A 14,980-nucleotide genomic window follows, 5' to 3' on the forward strand; every position below is an offset into this window, starting at 1 on the left:
TAAATCATCAGCTTGTGTGTTTAATTTTTAAAGTGAAAATGCAGGATTAACCCTGCCTTCACAGTTTTGGTGGTGGTATGTCAATATCATAGAGACAAACAACTCTAATCAGCATGACAGAAGCCTCCCCGAGGTAGCCTGAGTGAGCATCACTGTGATTTTTATTTTAAAAATCAATTTATCATGCACGCATGAGGCATCAGCTAAACAAACCCAGCGTTTTAATAAAAGTGGTGGCCTGCTGGCTGGGACATGTTGCTACTTGCATGTCCTTATGGACGACTGCATGTGTGTCTCTGTGAAAGTGTCTTGATCTGGTAGTAAATCTGATTTCAACAACGAAGGGTGCTCTGCTATGAAAACAAGACAAGGTTTGAATTTACTTATTACGCATGGGTTTTTATTCAACCAATCGTCTTTCTTATAATGAATGACAATGCAAGTATTTAGTGTTGTGAGGATATAATTTTATGTTTGATGCTGTAGCTTTTTCTCGTTTTCAGCAAAGTAATTCTACAACATAATAACTACAAAAAGGAAAAATAAATGAAGCAGCTTTATGATTTTTTTTTTCCGTTAAATTGTTGTCAGGATAAATAAATGTTGGCTAAGTAGATCAGTAAATAAAAATGCTAATTGGGGTTATCTTTGGAGTGCTTTCTGCTTTGTGCAAAAACAGCAAGTCAGTGGGATTTTAACTAACCTCCAAGATAAACCTTCAAAGTTCTCTCCTCTGGCCATTTCCATTGCACTAATATGCTGAACCAAGCAACTGATCTAAATGTCTTAATTACTGTGCAACCTGAGATAATGCTTGCATTAGCCTCCTTGAGCAGGGATGCACAAATGCAAACGCACCCACTTATTACGCCTGAATGTTAAAGCAAGGTTAAAACATACCTTAGCGTAAACACCTTTTGTGTATACATGGTGACTGATTATTTCCTGCTTATGTTAGAGACTGATTCATGTGTTTATTTATACACGTCCCCTAAAGTCTCAGTGCCGTTAACAGCTGTGAGTATGACTTGTAACGGGCTAGTGAAAAAAGAGCCATTTAGGAAATAGCCTCTCACATCTTATATCCCTCAGGATGCACTGCTTTCCTTGATAAATGTTGGCAATTATGTATAGATGGACTTACGTTTTAATTATAGTTGGAGATTATTTGCAACTAGGGCAAGGTATCTTGAGAAGCAACCACCGTTTCTTACATAACATAAGAAATGTTATGTTACCTGACTTTATTTTGACATTTTGGGTGACACTAGCTGAATAAAAGTGAGCACAGTCCAAAACTTTGAGGAGGAGATGGTCTAAAAAACTGTGCGTGGGATTGTTATGGTTTATTTCTTGTACTAAGAGAAAGATCTTTAGGACACCCTTAAAGCTGATGCTCAGACACATTAATTGCTAGATGAGAAGGCAACATGATTTTTTTTCCAGAAACCGGTAAGGATCTGTTACATTCAGCACGAGCTTTAGTATTGCGAAACAAGTTCTTTTCCATCACCCCTGCAATTTAATTAAACTCAGTATAAAGCGCCTATCTCAATTCAAACTGAAGGCAGATTATCATCTGCTCATTTTCAATTGAGGGGTTTTAATCAGAATGTGTACTGTTGCAGTATTTAGGAAACTAGAAATTCGGTAATTAAATGTTGACTTTTCATGTAAACTCTGTGGAAGCGTACAAGGGACTATAAAAAATGATAATATAATGCAAATTAAACTCTACAATAGCTTTATAATTTTCCACATGTGTGTTGCTATTATTTTTTTGGAGGAGGGGAGTAAAAAGCAAATGTGCTAGAATAATTTACAATTTTATTTTCTCATTCTCCATTGGGCACCCTATCACACTGACTTGATTAAAAAGTAATCCAGTATTTGGTGGCCAGTATTTAAATGTTAAAGGTAATCCGGTTGTTCAGTCTGACGTCACTAGCCGTGTCTGGACCTAAACTCCGCTGCAGGTCCATATATCAAACGATCACTATGGCATTACTGAGAGTTGAAAAACTGTCTAAAGTCTTTAATCTTTAATAAAATGATCAGCCTTCTGCACTACCAGGTGTAACAATTGAGTTTAACATCCAGGCATCCATGAAAACGGAATTTATGACATTTAACGGAGTTAGAAGTTAGCAGGGAGTTAGCTCGCTAGCTCCTATCTAAATACAATATAGCATGTCCTGACTGCGTGGTTTTGGAAACAAATTAAAACGTACAGCTCTGTTATCACTTCCAGCATAAATGAAGACAGAAAACTAAACAGCAGTGACGTTTGTAGGGTTACTGAAGTTTGGCTAGCTGGTATATAATGATGTGCTACGTGACCGCTAGCGACACAGCTATGTTCAAGTTCAAGTTCAAGTTCAAGTTCAACTTTATTGTCACTTCAACCATATACAGTTTAAAAATACACAGTGAGGCGAAACAACGTTCCTCCAGGAACCAAGGTGCTACAAGACAAGTTAGTGCAAAAAAAATAATAATATATAATATATCTAGTAATAATATTGTGCAAAAGAGCATTTACAGGTTGGTGTGTGCGATGGTTTGGTGGTGTAGGTCAGTGTGTTTGCGCTTTGTGTTGGTTAGTCAGTCCAGTCTCAATGTTTTGAGGTATTTGAGTTAAGCTGAGTGATAATGTTAGTGTATGTGTGTGTGTGCGTGTTTATCAGTCAGTCCCTTTTTGCTGAGGAGACGGATGGCTTGTGGAAAAAAGCTGTTGCACAGTCTGGATGTGCGTGCCCGAATGCTTCGGTACCTTTTTCCAGATGGCAGGAGTGTAAAGAGTGTGTGAGAGGGGTGTGTCCGATCAGCCACAATGCTGGTGGCTTTGCGAATGCAGCGTGTGGTGTAGATGTCCTCAATAGAGGGTAGAGAGACCCCGATGATCTTCTCTGCTGTTCCCACTATCCGCTGTAGGGTCTTGCGGTCTGATATGGCACAGCTCCCAAACCAGACAGTGATGCAGCCGCTCAGGATGCTCTCAATAGTTCCTCTATAGAAGGTGGTCAGGATCGGTGGTGGAAGCCGGGCCTTTCTCAGTCTTCTCAGAAAGAAGAGACGCTGTTGGGCTTTCTTGTGCAGGGAGCTGGTGTTGAGGGACCAGCCGAGGTCCTTCTCCAGGTGTACGCCCAGGAATTTGGTTAGCATAATATAAACAAGCTAACTTTTTTCCACTCGATAAAAGTTAACGTGAGTGTTCTCGGTGGTCAGGAACAAATGTAATTGCATGGCGAGATGCTGTAAAAGAACCAAACTTCAGCCAGGAGAACAACTGAGATAATCCATCCACAATACGAGGTTAGTTGTTCATATACTGCTGCATGGGCTGGGCTGTAGTTACATCCTAAGGTTTTAAAAACTGAGCTTAAATAAATGATTAGTGGTAATAAAAGCCGAGGGAGGTCAACAGTGATCACTGACTGTTTTAGGAGCTTTTTGAGATCAAATAGAAGAAAATACATAACATTAAACATGTTAACAACACAAAAGCCACATTAAACGCAGACTACTTTAGGCCTAGAAGTAGGATTCGTCGCGTCATCACTGAACAACCGGATAATTGACTACTATCAATGAAACATGGCAGCTGACCTGGGACCATGGTTCTCTCCATTTACACTAAACTGACTAAACATGCACTTTAAATTAGTTAAACATTTTCAATAAAGGTTATTTGTGTCTGTGTGTGTAACTGCGTCAGATTGGCTGGATCTGACCACCTCTGCATGTCCCTCACCCCCACCTACACCCCCCTGCTGAGAAAAACAAAGCCCCAGACAAAGACAATAAAAACCTGGCCTGAAGGAGCCCTTTCTCAACTGCAGGACTGCTTCTCAACAACTGTATGGGATTTATTCTCCAGCCACAACCTCCAGGAGTACACGGACACTGTACTCTCGTACATCAGGAACTGTGTTGACAATGTCACCGTCAACAAAAGGGTCAGGGTGTTTCCAAATCAAAAACCCTGGATGAATAGCGAAGTGCAATCCCTCCTAAAAAGCCGCAACACTGCCTTCAAGTCAGGGGACAGGGCTGCGTATAGGGCGGCCAGGGCAGACCTGAGTAGAGGCATCAGGAAAGCTAAGGCTGCCTATAGGAGAAGGATTGAAGATCACTTTGCTGACAACGACCCCAGAAAAATGTGGCAGGGGATCAATCACATTACCAACTACAGAAGCAATAACCAGGCAACATCTAGGACTGATGCCTCACTGGCTGAGGATCTAAACCGTTTCTTCGCCCGCTTTGAGACGACCAAGCCCTCAGCTGCCACACCACTTCCACCCGCCCCCAGAACTGGCACACTAACACTTAGGGAGCACCAAGTGAGGTGTGTTCTAAGGTCAGTGAATCCCAGGAAGGCGGAAGATCCCGATGGAATACATGGAAAGGTTCTCAGAGCATGTGCTGACGAACTGACCGGAGTCTTCACTAAAATCTTCAACCTTTCCTTGTCATCAAACACCGTCCCGCCCTGCCTCAAAACCTCCACCATCATCCCCATCGCCAAGAAGACAGCTGTGGCCAGCCCAAATGACTACAGGCCTGTTGCACTTACGCCTGTAGTGATGAAGTGCTTTGAGAGACTGGTCTGTCAGCACATCAGGGCCGGTCTGCCTCCCACTCTGGACCCCCACCAATTTGCCTACAGGACAAATCGTTCCACCGAGGACGCTATCACCATAGCGCTCCACACTGCGCTGAGTCACCTGGAGCACCGAGGAAGCTATGTGAGAATGCTCTTTCTGGACTTCAGCTCAGCATTCAATCATATCATCCCGGAGATCCTGGTCCAGAAACTGTCTCACCTGGGACTCTCCACCCCCATCTGCCTCTGGATCAAGGACTTCCTGACAAATAGACCACAGTCTGTCAGACTCGGCCCCCACCGGTCCAGCACCATCACACTCAGCACCGGGTCTCCACAAGGATGTGTTTTGAGTCCCCTCCTGTTTACGCTCTACACATCCGACTGCTCCCCTACCCATCTCTCAAACACCATCATAAAGTTCGCGGATGACACCACAGTGGTTGGACTCATCTCAAGGGGGGATGAGTCGGACTACAGAGATGAGGTCAACAGACTGACTGAGTGGTGTTCAGTTAACAACCTCCAACTGAACACCACGAAAACTAAAGAACTTATCTTGGACTTCAGGAAGGGCAGAGCAGACCCGGCCCCACTTTACATTCACGGGAGCTGTGTGGAGAGGGTACACTCCATGAGGTTTCTGGGCGTGCAGATATTTGATGACCTCTCCTGGACTGCAAATACTACAGCGGTGGTTAAAAAGGCCCAGCAGCGTCTCCACTTTCTGAGAGTGCTCAGGAGGAACAACCTGGAGGAGAGGCTGCTGGTGACATTTTACAGAGCCACCATAGAGAGCATCCTAACGTACGGCATAACAACATGGTATGCAGGGTGCTCAGCTGCGGACAGGAAAGTACTGCAGAGGGTCATCAACACAGCCCAGAAGATCACTGGCTGCTCTCTGCCCAGCCTGGAGGTCACTGCAAACTCTCGGTACCTCAGCAGAGCTGGCAATATCATCAAGGACCACTCTCACCCCAGCAACCAACTGTTTGAACTATTACCGTCAGGCCGACGGTACAGGTCACATAAAACCAGGACAAACAGATTCAGGGATAGCTTCTTTCCCAGAGCTATCACCGTAGTAAATAAGCACAAAAACAATTGAACCTATCCCATACCGTCACTGTCATTATATTATGCTGCTATTCATACTGTCATTATATTAATGCTGCTATCCTGTATATATCTTACTTACTATTGTTTGAGTACTTGCGATTGTTTTTTTGTACTTTTTATATTTTACATTTATATTTATTATTGAAACTTGCACCAAGGGAGTGGCACTCCAATTTCGTTGTACTCTGTACAATGACAATAAAGGCTATTCTATTCTATTCTATTCTATTCTATTGACATCATATTTATGTCTTTTGCACTGCAGAAACAAGGTCCACTGATCCCCAGGGGTTCTCAGTTTATGCAGCAGACAACAGAAATGGACCCCACTCTTGCCTTTGTGTGTGTGTGTTTTGTTTTCTGGGTTTTTTGTTTGGTTTTTTTGCTGTAGACTTAGTTCTCTTTTTAAAAGGCATTTTTGTTTCTAGGTATTCTTTGTGGGCAGGTTAAAGTGGGGCACAAACTGTATGCAAAAGATGGATGTAGCCACCACTGCATTATTCACTGAGTGCCAGCAGGAAGCCTAAGCTGATCTGATTGAGGGGTGGACCTGATGCTGCTGGTCACTAGTTTAGCCTCGCTCATTCAATAATATGAATCCATTTTTTCAACTACAGGAGTCCCCCTCTTTCTGAACATTAGAAAAATGTAACTTTAAGCCATTTTTGTGATCTTCAGGAACTGTTGTCTTCTACCCCCAACACATCAGCTCAGTCCTTAGATGTCTAGTAATGTACTCCTGCCAGCTCCAGTACATGGACAACAAAGTGAAAATGTTAGTGAAGAGCATGCAGGTAGCTCACTGCAGATAGCTATGTTCAAAATTCAGGAAAGGAACCATAATTATTGCAGGTCACACAGTGTTTGCACCCTTATATTTTGCTGTTGTTTTAAGTGAGTGTACTGACTGTATAGGCTTCGTATCTTGTACCTTAGTGGACCCCCTTTGTTTTAAGAGCTGCCTCAATTCCTCATGGCATAGATTCAACAAGGTGTTAGAACCAGAGATTTTTGTCCATGTCACATGACAGCATTATGTAGTTGCTGCAGTCAGCGGTGCATTCATGATGCAAATCTCCTGCTCCACCACATCTGAAGGGTGCTCTATTGGAATGAAATCTGGTGTGTGTTTGCAAAAAGTAAGCACATTGTCATTTTCAGGCAAAACAGTTGGAGATGGTTTAATCTTTGTGACATGGCATGTTATCCTGCTGGAAGCAGCCATCAAAAGATAGTAAACTGGTTATAAAGTGAAGAACATGCTGAAGAACAAGCAAGAGCATTCAGGTAGGCTTTCTGCAGCCCTTGTGCCGTTGTAGCCTATCGCGGTTTGGTGTGTTGTGCATTCAGAGACACTCTTCTGCATCCCTTTGTTGTAACAAGTGGTTATTTCAGGTATTGTTGCCTCCTTATCAGCTTGAAGCATTGTGGGCTCTCTCAGATCTTTTCCATCAATAAGGAACTTTTACCCAGAAAACTGCTCTACTGGATATTTCAGGATTTTCCCACACAATTCTCTGTAAACTCTAGAGATTGTTGTGTGGGAAAATCCCCGTAGATCAGCAGTTTCTTAAAAACTCAGACCAACCTGTTGGGCACCAACAACTATACCACAATAAGTGTCACTTAAATCACTTTTCTTCCCCATTCTGATATGTTAAACTTCAGCAGGTACGTCTACATGCCTTGATGCATTTAGTTGGTGCCGTGTCAATAACCAATTAGATACTTGTATTAACAAGTATGATCAGGTGTACCCAATAATGGATAGTGGTACAGTTAAACACTACCTGTATATTATAGTTTATATTTAAATTATAGAGTGTGCTTTAGGAAAAAGTTTTACTGATCCAATCCCGTTCTCCACACTTGTGTGTCAAAGACTTTGGGGCACATTCCCTCTAAGTGAGCGAAGATTTGAAGGTGTCAACATGTCTAAAGGTTAAGTGCATGGGCTCTGATGTAGATGCATACAATTATACATGCTGTGATTCTAAATATCTGCAGAATTTCTGAAAGGACTTAGCTAGAATTCATGTTTAAACTAGTGATGGAATGTATTAATTGTTCTAGTCTCCACAAAATGTACACCACACCAAGCACTGATGGTAGAGAGTTTTTCTGTTACTAACAGCAGCATCTGGTTGCTCACCCCACATTGTTCGTGTAATTTTCATTCAAATCACATGGGCTTCACTTATGTTCATGGCTTCTCTTGCTTTTGCTAGTTTGATAAAAAGAAATAAATACATTTGAAAAAGCTTTGAAAATTTTAATGCTACAAACAGAGAGTGATCAACAAATAAAAAGCTTTTTCGCTCTAATTGCAAAGCTTTGTTTCTAGGTTTGTCGTATTCCTCCTTTTCATGCCGTTTTGAGACTTTATGAACTCATACATTCAAGCACTACAGCTGGGCACACATATGACTTCAATTAAGGCAGTGAGAACCTTAGTGATTAGGCCTCAGGGTGGAGGTTGGGGAGGGAACACTGCCATTAGCTGCTTATTTAACACTGTCTCATTCAGAGTAGAGGTTCAGATCAGAGAAAGTTACATTTTATGTAGTCAATCAGGGGTCTTCTTATTAGCATCAGTTAATTTTTTTACATTCAGTGCTGGCAACAAGGAGCCTTGTCACACTATAGATTCTAATACAACACCTGTGAAATGACAAAAAGCTGAAAAATTCGCTTTTTAGTCTTCAAGATTTGGAGTTAAACATGACCACTCGTTGTTTTGTTTTGTTTTGTAATGCCTAAGGGATTCAGTATCCTTTTTCAACATGTTTATGCTGAGGTAGTGGTAAAGATCTATCACACAATACAGAAGTTTGCTTGTTTAATGGCAAAATAGTTAGTATATACTGATTCCATCTTTTGAATATCTTCTGGGTCTGTTATGTAAGGTTGATTTGATGTTCAAAGACAACTTTGAAGGAAGTGGTAAAAGGTAAAGAAAGTCTAACTACTGATCTCTTAAATTGCTATCCAGTGAAGAAAAAACATTTATAAGAACTTTAGGGTTGAAACACCTCAGCGTCTGACAGTTATTGCCTATGTTTACAGTTACAGTGACAGTTATTTCCTATTTCCTCTTTTAGATTAAACACATAAACCCTCATTACTTCACATCTACATTCTCTACTAATGATACAGGGAAGTCCCACTGATATCTATTTCAGTACACTTGGAAGCCAAAAACATGTTTTACTCCCTTTCTCACTGCAACCCACTGACAGTGAAAATATCAGGAAACAGCACCTTCGGTGAAACGCCAGGCCATTTATTATTCTGCTCTCTGGCTGTGACGGGTCTTTTAATTCCACGAGACCTTTCACTCTGCTTGCAATCAGGCCTCCTTGGTGGGCAGTGTTGGCCTTCTTTGTGGGGTTGCTCTGCAGGTGGAGTCAGATTGTTGTCAGCATCAATAGTCCCACACAAAGCCCACCCATACATGGCCTCTGAGGTCAGAGAGACACACCCTGGATGAGACGAAATGGAAGGCTCAGCTAGACAGCTGACTCAAGGTCAAGCCTCCGTGGAGCTTTAATATTCTTTTTGAAGTCTTTCTACGACTGGCTGTCTAGAAAAATAACTTAATTTCAGGACTGCTTTTTTTTATTATTATTATTACTTCACTGCATCTTCTGGTTGTAGCTAAAAATTAGATTAAGGCACTTCCTCTGTTACACAGATGTTGCACCCGTGGCACATTCCTTATTTTTAAGTAGTCAAGTCTCAGTTGAGTATTGTATTTCAAGCCGAACAAATCTGTTTACAATCCAAAACAACCCAAACCCTCTTAAAGAGCTGACATAGCATACTTAACATTGATTGATCAACTTGATACACAGAGTTTTAACATGCTTTCTGTATAAACATGATATTAAAGTGAATTTAATTTCCTTTTAGTCTTCTTTGTGCTTGTTAGAGCTTAAAGCTGTAGGTTTCCTTTACTGCATTTTTATTTGAGACATCTGACAGTTAATAAAACTGCACAACTAGCCCAACCAGTTCTCACTCAGATACTTCCAAGGGGTTTGCCATTAAGCAAAGGTATAACTAAGCCAGATCTTCCCAAAGTGTGGCAGGGGGGGCGCGGTATGAAAAGGAAAAAAACAAAACGCTTGTACACTGCTGGCACTGGGCGCCCACACAAACGCAAAGCAGGAGATGAAGCATAGCTGAATATGTTTCCAAACCAAACTCATTCTAAGCCAAAGACTAGAAAATATGGTGAAGCATATCTTCCCTTTGGTTTTGTGTGTGTGTGTGTGTGGGGGGGGGGGGGGGGGGGGGTGCAGCATTTTTCATGTAAAACAAAGGGGGCCCCAGCAAAAAAAAGTTTGGGAACCACTGAACTAAGCATTGGTGATTCTATAGCCTGTTGTGCCTCCCTTACTACTTTCACCATTGTGTTAGCATTTAGTTAGCTTGTTTGGAAACAGCTTTCATTAGTCAACTTGAAAAAAAACAAACCCATAGTGTTCTGTTAGCTGATTTCCCTGAAATCCCTTCCCTATTCATGTGCTATAAAACAATAGCTAAAACATTACTCCAGAAACTTCAGAGACCATCTTTACTTTGGTAACAATACCTAGTTAGACCTAGCTGACTTCTTTTAGCCTGCTAGCGACTAACAAATCAACTGGTGTCTTGATTCGGACTCCCAGCTATGGCTAGCCGACCTGGACACACTAGTTATTCAAGTGTATCTCTTCAATACTTAAGGCACTATTTTCAGCATTTAACTATTAAGTGTTATATTTAATCATCTTTTCTTTGTTCTACTATCACTCCCACAACGATAACTCCTCTTCGTTTTCATTCAGTGGCTTTAATTGTTGTCATAAGGTTCGCTTCAGGGGAACTCGGTTCTCTCTAAACATCTCTACAAAAAGACCACTCGTATAGTTTAAAGTTTTTGAGCCCTATTTGACTCTTGTCTGTTTCCCCAATCAGTTGCTTCCCTTGCAACTGGCAACTGGCTTCAACTACGCATCTGAACTTATTCAGACAGTCTGTGACCAAATCAAAAACCGGTATTTCCAGTAATAGAAACTGATCCATTACCCAAAAGTTTTCCAAGCCTCCTGGTGCATTTCTTAAGAGGCTACCTAGTGCAACAATCATGGAACTGGATGCAGGAATTTTTTTTTCTTTATATCAGCTGCTTCAGTTTATGACTAAGGATTTTTCAGAACAAGTTTGATAACTTCACTGCGTTCAGACTCATTATTAGATTAGTCTTTACTTTTTCACCTAATTAGTAGGAAAAAAGGTCATTGTACTGGAGCTTTAAAAGTTTCACTCTGCATAAGGATAAGGACACCTACAGTATTGTATTGTCCCAAGCAACATATGTTATGTTTGTTTTTTGGTGTTGCAGCTGTCACTGGCTAATTTTCCCCTGGTGGTCTGTAAGGTGAAAAAATGTTTCTTAAGCTTCCGATTAAGTGTTTAAAATGGTTAGAAGAAAAGATATGTAAAGTAACATTGTTGATTTTGCAGCTGTTGTATATTTATATATTCACAAGAAACGAGAAGAAGTTATAGGAAAAGAAGGAAAACTTTATTATCGTTAATAAAAATCTCGCTTATTCAAGACAGATTTAATTTGCATCCTTGTCATGAAATACCGGTCATTCAATGAATATTTCCACAAGACTAAGCCTTCTTTTAACTTCCATCAGCATAACAGGCAGTCATTATTATTGATGGCTTGACAGGCACTAAATATCAGCAAAAGGTAAACTGGCAGTTATCTGAAGTGCAGTATTTACTACAATGATGTGTTTGTGAGATGAATGATAATTAGAGGCAGCACTGGAAGCCCCACAGAAAGCAGTGGACGGAAGAATGGAAAGTTTAAAAGAGATGCGCACAGAAGGAGAGGACACTTACCCCTTAACTCGAAACTATGTGGTCTGTAATTGAAAGGATAGTGAGCAAATCAGCTCTCAATCCCAGTATCTTCTGTCAAAAGAAGCCACATTACAAAGGCTCCCACAGTTCACTCATGCTCACTTCTTCAGTGCCTTTATAACGAGGCTGTCCTACTCTAATACACATTGGAGCTGTGAAAACAAAGCTCTTATAATTAGATATCGCCAACCCTCATACGATTAAGGTGTGAATGCACCCACATAAGCGCGCCATCACAGAAGTTCTTACCCCCTCCAAGGTAGAAAAAAAAAGTTGCTTTTCTAAATCTTTTTTTAAACCCTCCAATGGACTACTTGCACTAACACTTCCGCGTTCTATGTAGTCCTGCCCCAGTGCTTCCGGTGCGGTTAAACCATGGCGACGTTCTACACTCGCTGCCTACAAGAGCTCCCAAAATTGAACATCACCGATGTTCATCGGATTTGCAGAGTGACGACTACCCCCGCCAGCAAATTAGATAAAGGATTTAAGTTATATGCTGCATCATATATACACAACTACGAAGGTAAGAAAACGTAAATTAACCGACAAAGAAACGCTAGCTAACGTCAAATGCAAACACTACGTTACTCCGCTATGTCCTTCATTTGATGTCAGTTCTCTACATTACATGTTTTCTTAAACGGTGTTTTATGTCGTCCTAAACTATAGTTGAGGTTTTCTTAACTAATGTCACTTTTGTAGTTAGACACTGTTATAATGGCGTTAGGTAGTTGGCTAACTATGGAGGTAGTTAACTACCTAATTCTACTCTTGCTAAGTGTAAAATATATATGTTTAAGACATGCTGAAATGAGTAATACAGAAATAATGCTAATGGTACTTGTATCTTTATTCAGTGTCCAATAAAGACAGGTTGTCAGGGGAGGTCGGTGTGAGAGCCCTGTGCTACAGGTCAATGAGGAAGAGTGAGGCACCACACAGACTAAGTGTAGGCAGGAAGCTGTGTAAAGTTGTTAATCCCCGTTCAGTGGGGTTCAGTTCATTTAAGCATTAGTTAAGTTCATTCCTAAAGGCCCATCAACTTGAATGTTTTCCTTGTCTCCCTGCTTTATCACTCCTAATTTGACTAGTCAGATAGTTAAATCAACGTGTGTTTGGGTGATCAGAAACATTTGACAACAAGTTAATACTGCAAATATACACAATCTAAGTTATTACAGTTATCAAGCATGGTTAAGTTGTTTTAATAGGGAGAGAAGGAAACACTAAGCATTCAGGAGGGTGCGTAACCATAACACTGAACTATGTTCCTGTTCGGCTCTTCCATGAAGATGTTACATTTTTAATTTTCGTTCTTTCTTCTTAGATTAAGCTTCTGGATTCATCGCCGGTGATACTGACACATAGCCAGTGCTCCTGTGTGGCAGGCGCTGTTATGTGCAATCACACAGTGGCACTGCTCTTCCAAACAGCACACTACTCACAACTCAGAGTGCCGGTTGTCCCCCCTGTGCATAGCTGCACGGAATCTGAACAGCAATGGCACAAGCCACGGACAGTGGTAATTTAAATGAGGTTAAAGTTTTTGAATTAGTCCATGTTTACATATGAACAGCAACACCATCCATAGTAAATGTGTCTTCTGTTAGGGTGTGAAGCCAGGACCCATCAACTCCATGATCTTCACTAAGCCGGTACCAAATAGGATGGCCCAGACTGGAGTACGGTAATTACATTTGTAAAATTTGGTTTCACGTGTTACAAATGTATGTTGCTATTTTTTTCATACATACATGTGTCAGAATAGGTATTAATTTACATACAACATTACACTTTCTGAAGACGGCTAACTCAGTCATGTACATATACATCCCAGTCTCTAACTTATGCACCACTGTTTTACACCTTTTAGTTTTTAGTTTAGTTGTTGTTCAGTATAACAACCTTCTTCCTTACATTATTGTCATTGATGTTTTCTTTAGGAGTGGCTTCTACAGAGGCATGGTGGGTCCGTTACCAGATCCCTGCTTGTTCAGAGGCATATGCAAAATTTAATATTGAGGACAGGCCACTTGTGACCACAATGAACATGAGACCTGACAAGCCCCTTGTGGAAAGTGCCTTTGGGCTGGTGCAGGAGGGCAGTGTTCTGTCATATCAGCAGCCGGTTTTGACAACCCGGTACATCACACTACACCGCGATGCACCACCAACACCGCACTTGCCTCTGGAGGGGTATGACATCTTGCCATCAGATTGTGTGTTTGTGTGCTCAGAAGAAGAGCTTCTGCATCTGAAAAGCTTGTCTGTAACTCTGGAAATGGCTCACAAAATAGAGGAAGCTACACGTGAGCAAAGCTCTTCGTCTGAGTGGCATCAGCTCCGCAGGCCCAGAGTGACTGCCTCTAGGTTTCGGGAGGTGTGTCACGTCAGAGGCCAGAGCTCGGCCGAGTCACTAGCAGAGCGTATATTGAAGGGAACAAGGCAGACAGCAGACACGAGGAGAGGAACTGAGATGGAGCCTGCAATAGCAGCAGAGTATAGTAGGCTAATGAATGTTAACTACTCACCCTGTGGTCTGGTCATTCACCCCATTGCTTGCTGCATCTCCTGATGGTGTTGTTTTTGACCCCAATGAATACCCCCAGTTTGGCTTCGTCGAATTCAAATGTCCCAATGTACAAAACTTTATTGACTGCAAATATGTGCAGATGGAATGTGGTACCCCTAAACTAAAAAAGAGCCACGCATATTACTGGCAAGTGCAAGGACAACTGCTCATCAGTGGGATGCAGTGGTGTGACTTTGTTGTGTGGGCACAAGAGGACTACCTAGTGCAAAGAATATACATGGATACAGATGTGCACAATGCAATCAGAGAAAAGGCAGACTATTTCTTTTTTTACATATATATGCCAAGATACCTTTGTTTGAAAAAATGAACAGTGAAAACATAGCAAAAAGAAAAACAGATCCTTCAGGCTGGCTGGAACAAAATAACTGATGTTTTATTTTCAATATATTTCATGAATTCTTTTGTTGTTACATGTTACCTTTATGTGACATCAATAAACTGTTATTTAAGCAATGGCATCAATTTAATTTTTAAAAACACACATTAAAACATTGAATTTGTGCAGAACTTATTTACATGGTAAGTATTTAAAACTCCATGCCTAGCATACTGATATACATTTAGACAATAACACAACTGAACTGTAGAAAATGACAAATGGTATTTTTGATGTTCCAAAAGCTCAATGTCACTTATGATTTTAAAACGATTTAGTGATTTACTTTATAATTTTGATAAACAGTTTTGTTGAATCTGAATAGTAATATAGTAATATAATTAAACAG

General features: G+C 41.0%; 1 protein-coding gene across 1 annotated transcript; it reads left to right on the forward strand.

Moving 5' to 3' along the window:
- The first annotated feature begins 11,974 nt into the window (after positions 1-11,974).
- Positions 11,975-14,708, forward strand: LOC145419334 (uncharacterized). Its single transcript, XM_080304148.1, has 4 exons — positions 11,975-12,182; positions 12,987-13,181; positions 13,270-13,346; positions 13,603-14,708. Exons 1-4 carry the CDS (start codon positions 12,153-12,155, stop codon positions 13,673-13,675), a joined length of 375 nt encoding a protein of 124 aa, XP_080160274.1. The 5' UTR covers positions 11,975-12,152; the 3' UTR covers positions 13,676-14,708.
- Positions 14,709-14,980: the final 272 nt, after the last annotated feature.

The sequence above is a fragment of the Astatotilapia calliptera genome, chromosome 7 (genome assembly GCF_964374335.1).
Source record: "Astatotilapia calliptera chromosome 7, fAstCal68.1, whole genome shotgun sequence".
NCBI lineage: Eukaryota > Metazoa > Chordata > Actinopteri > Cichliformes > Cichlidae > Astatotilapia > Astatotilapia calliptera.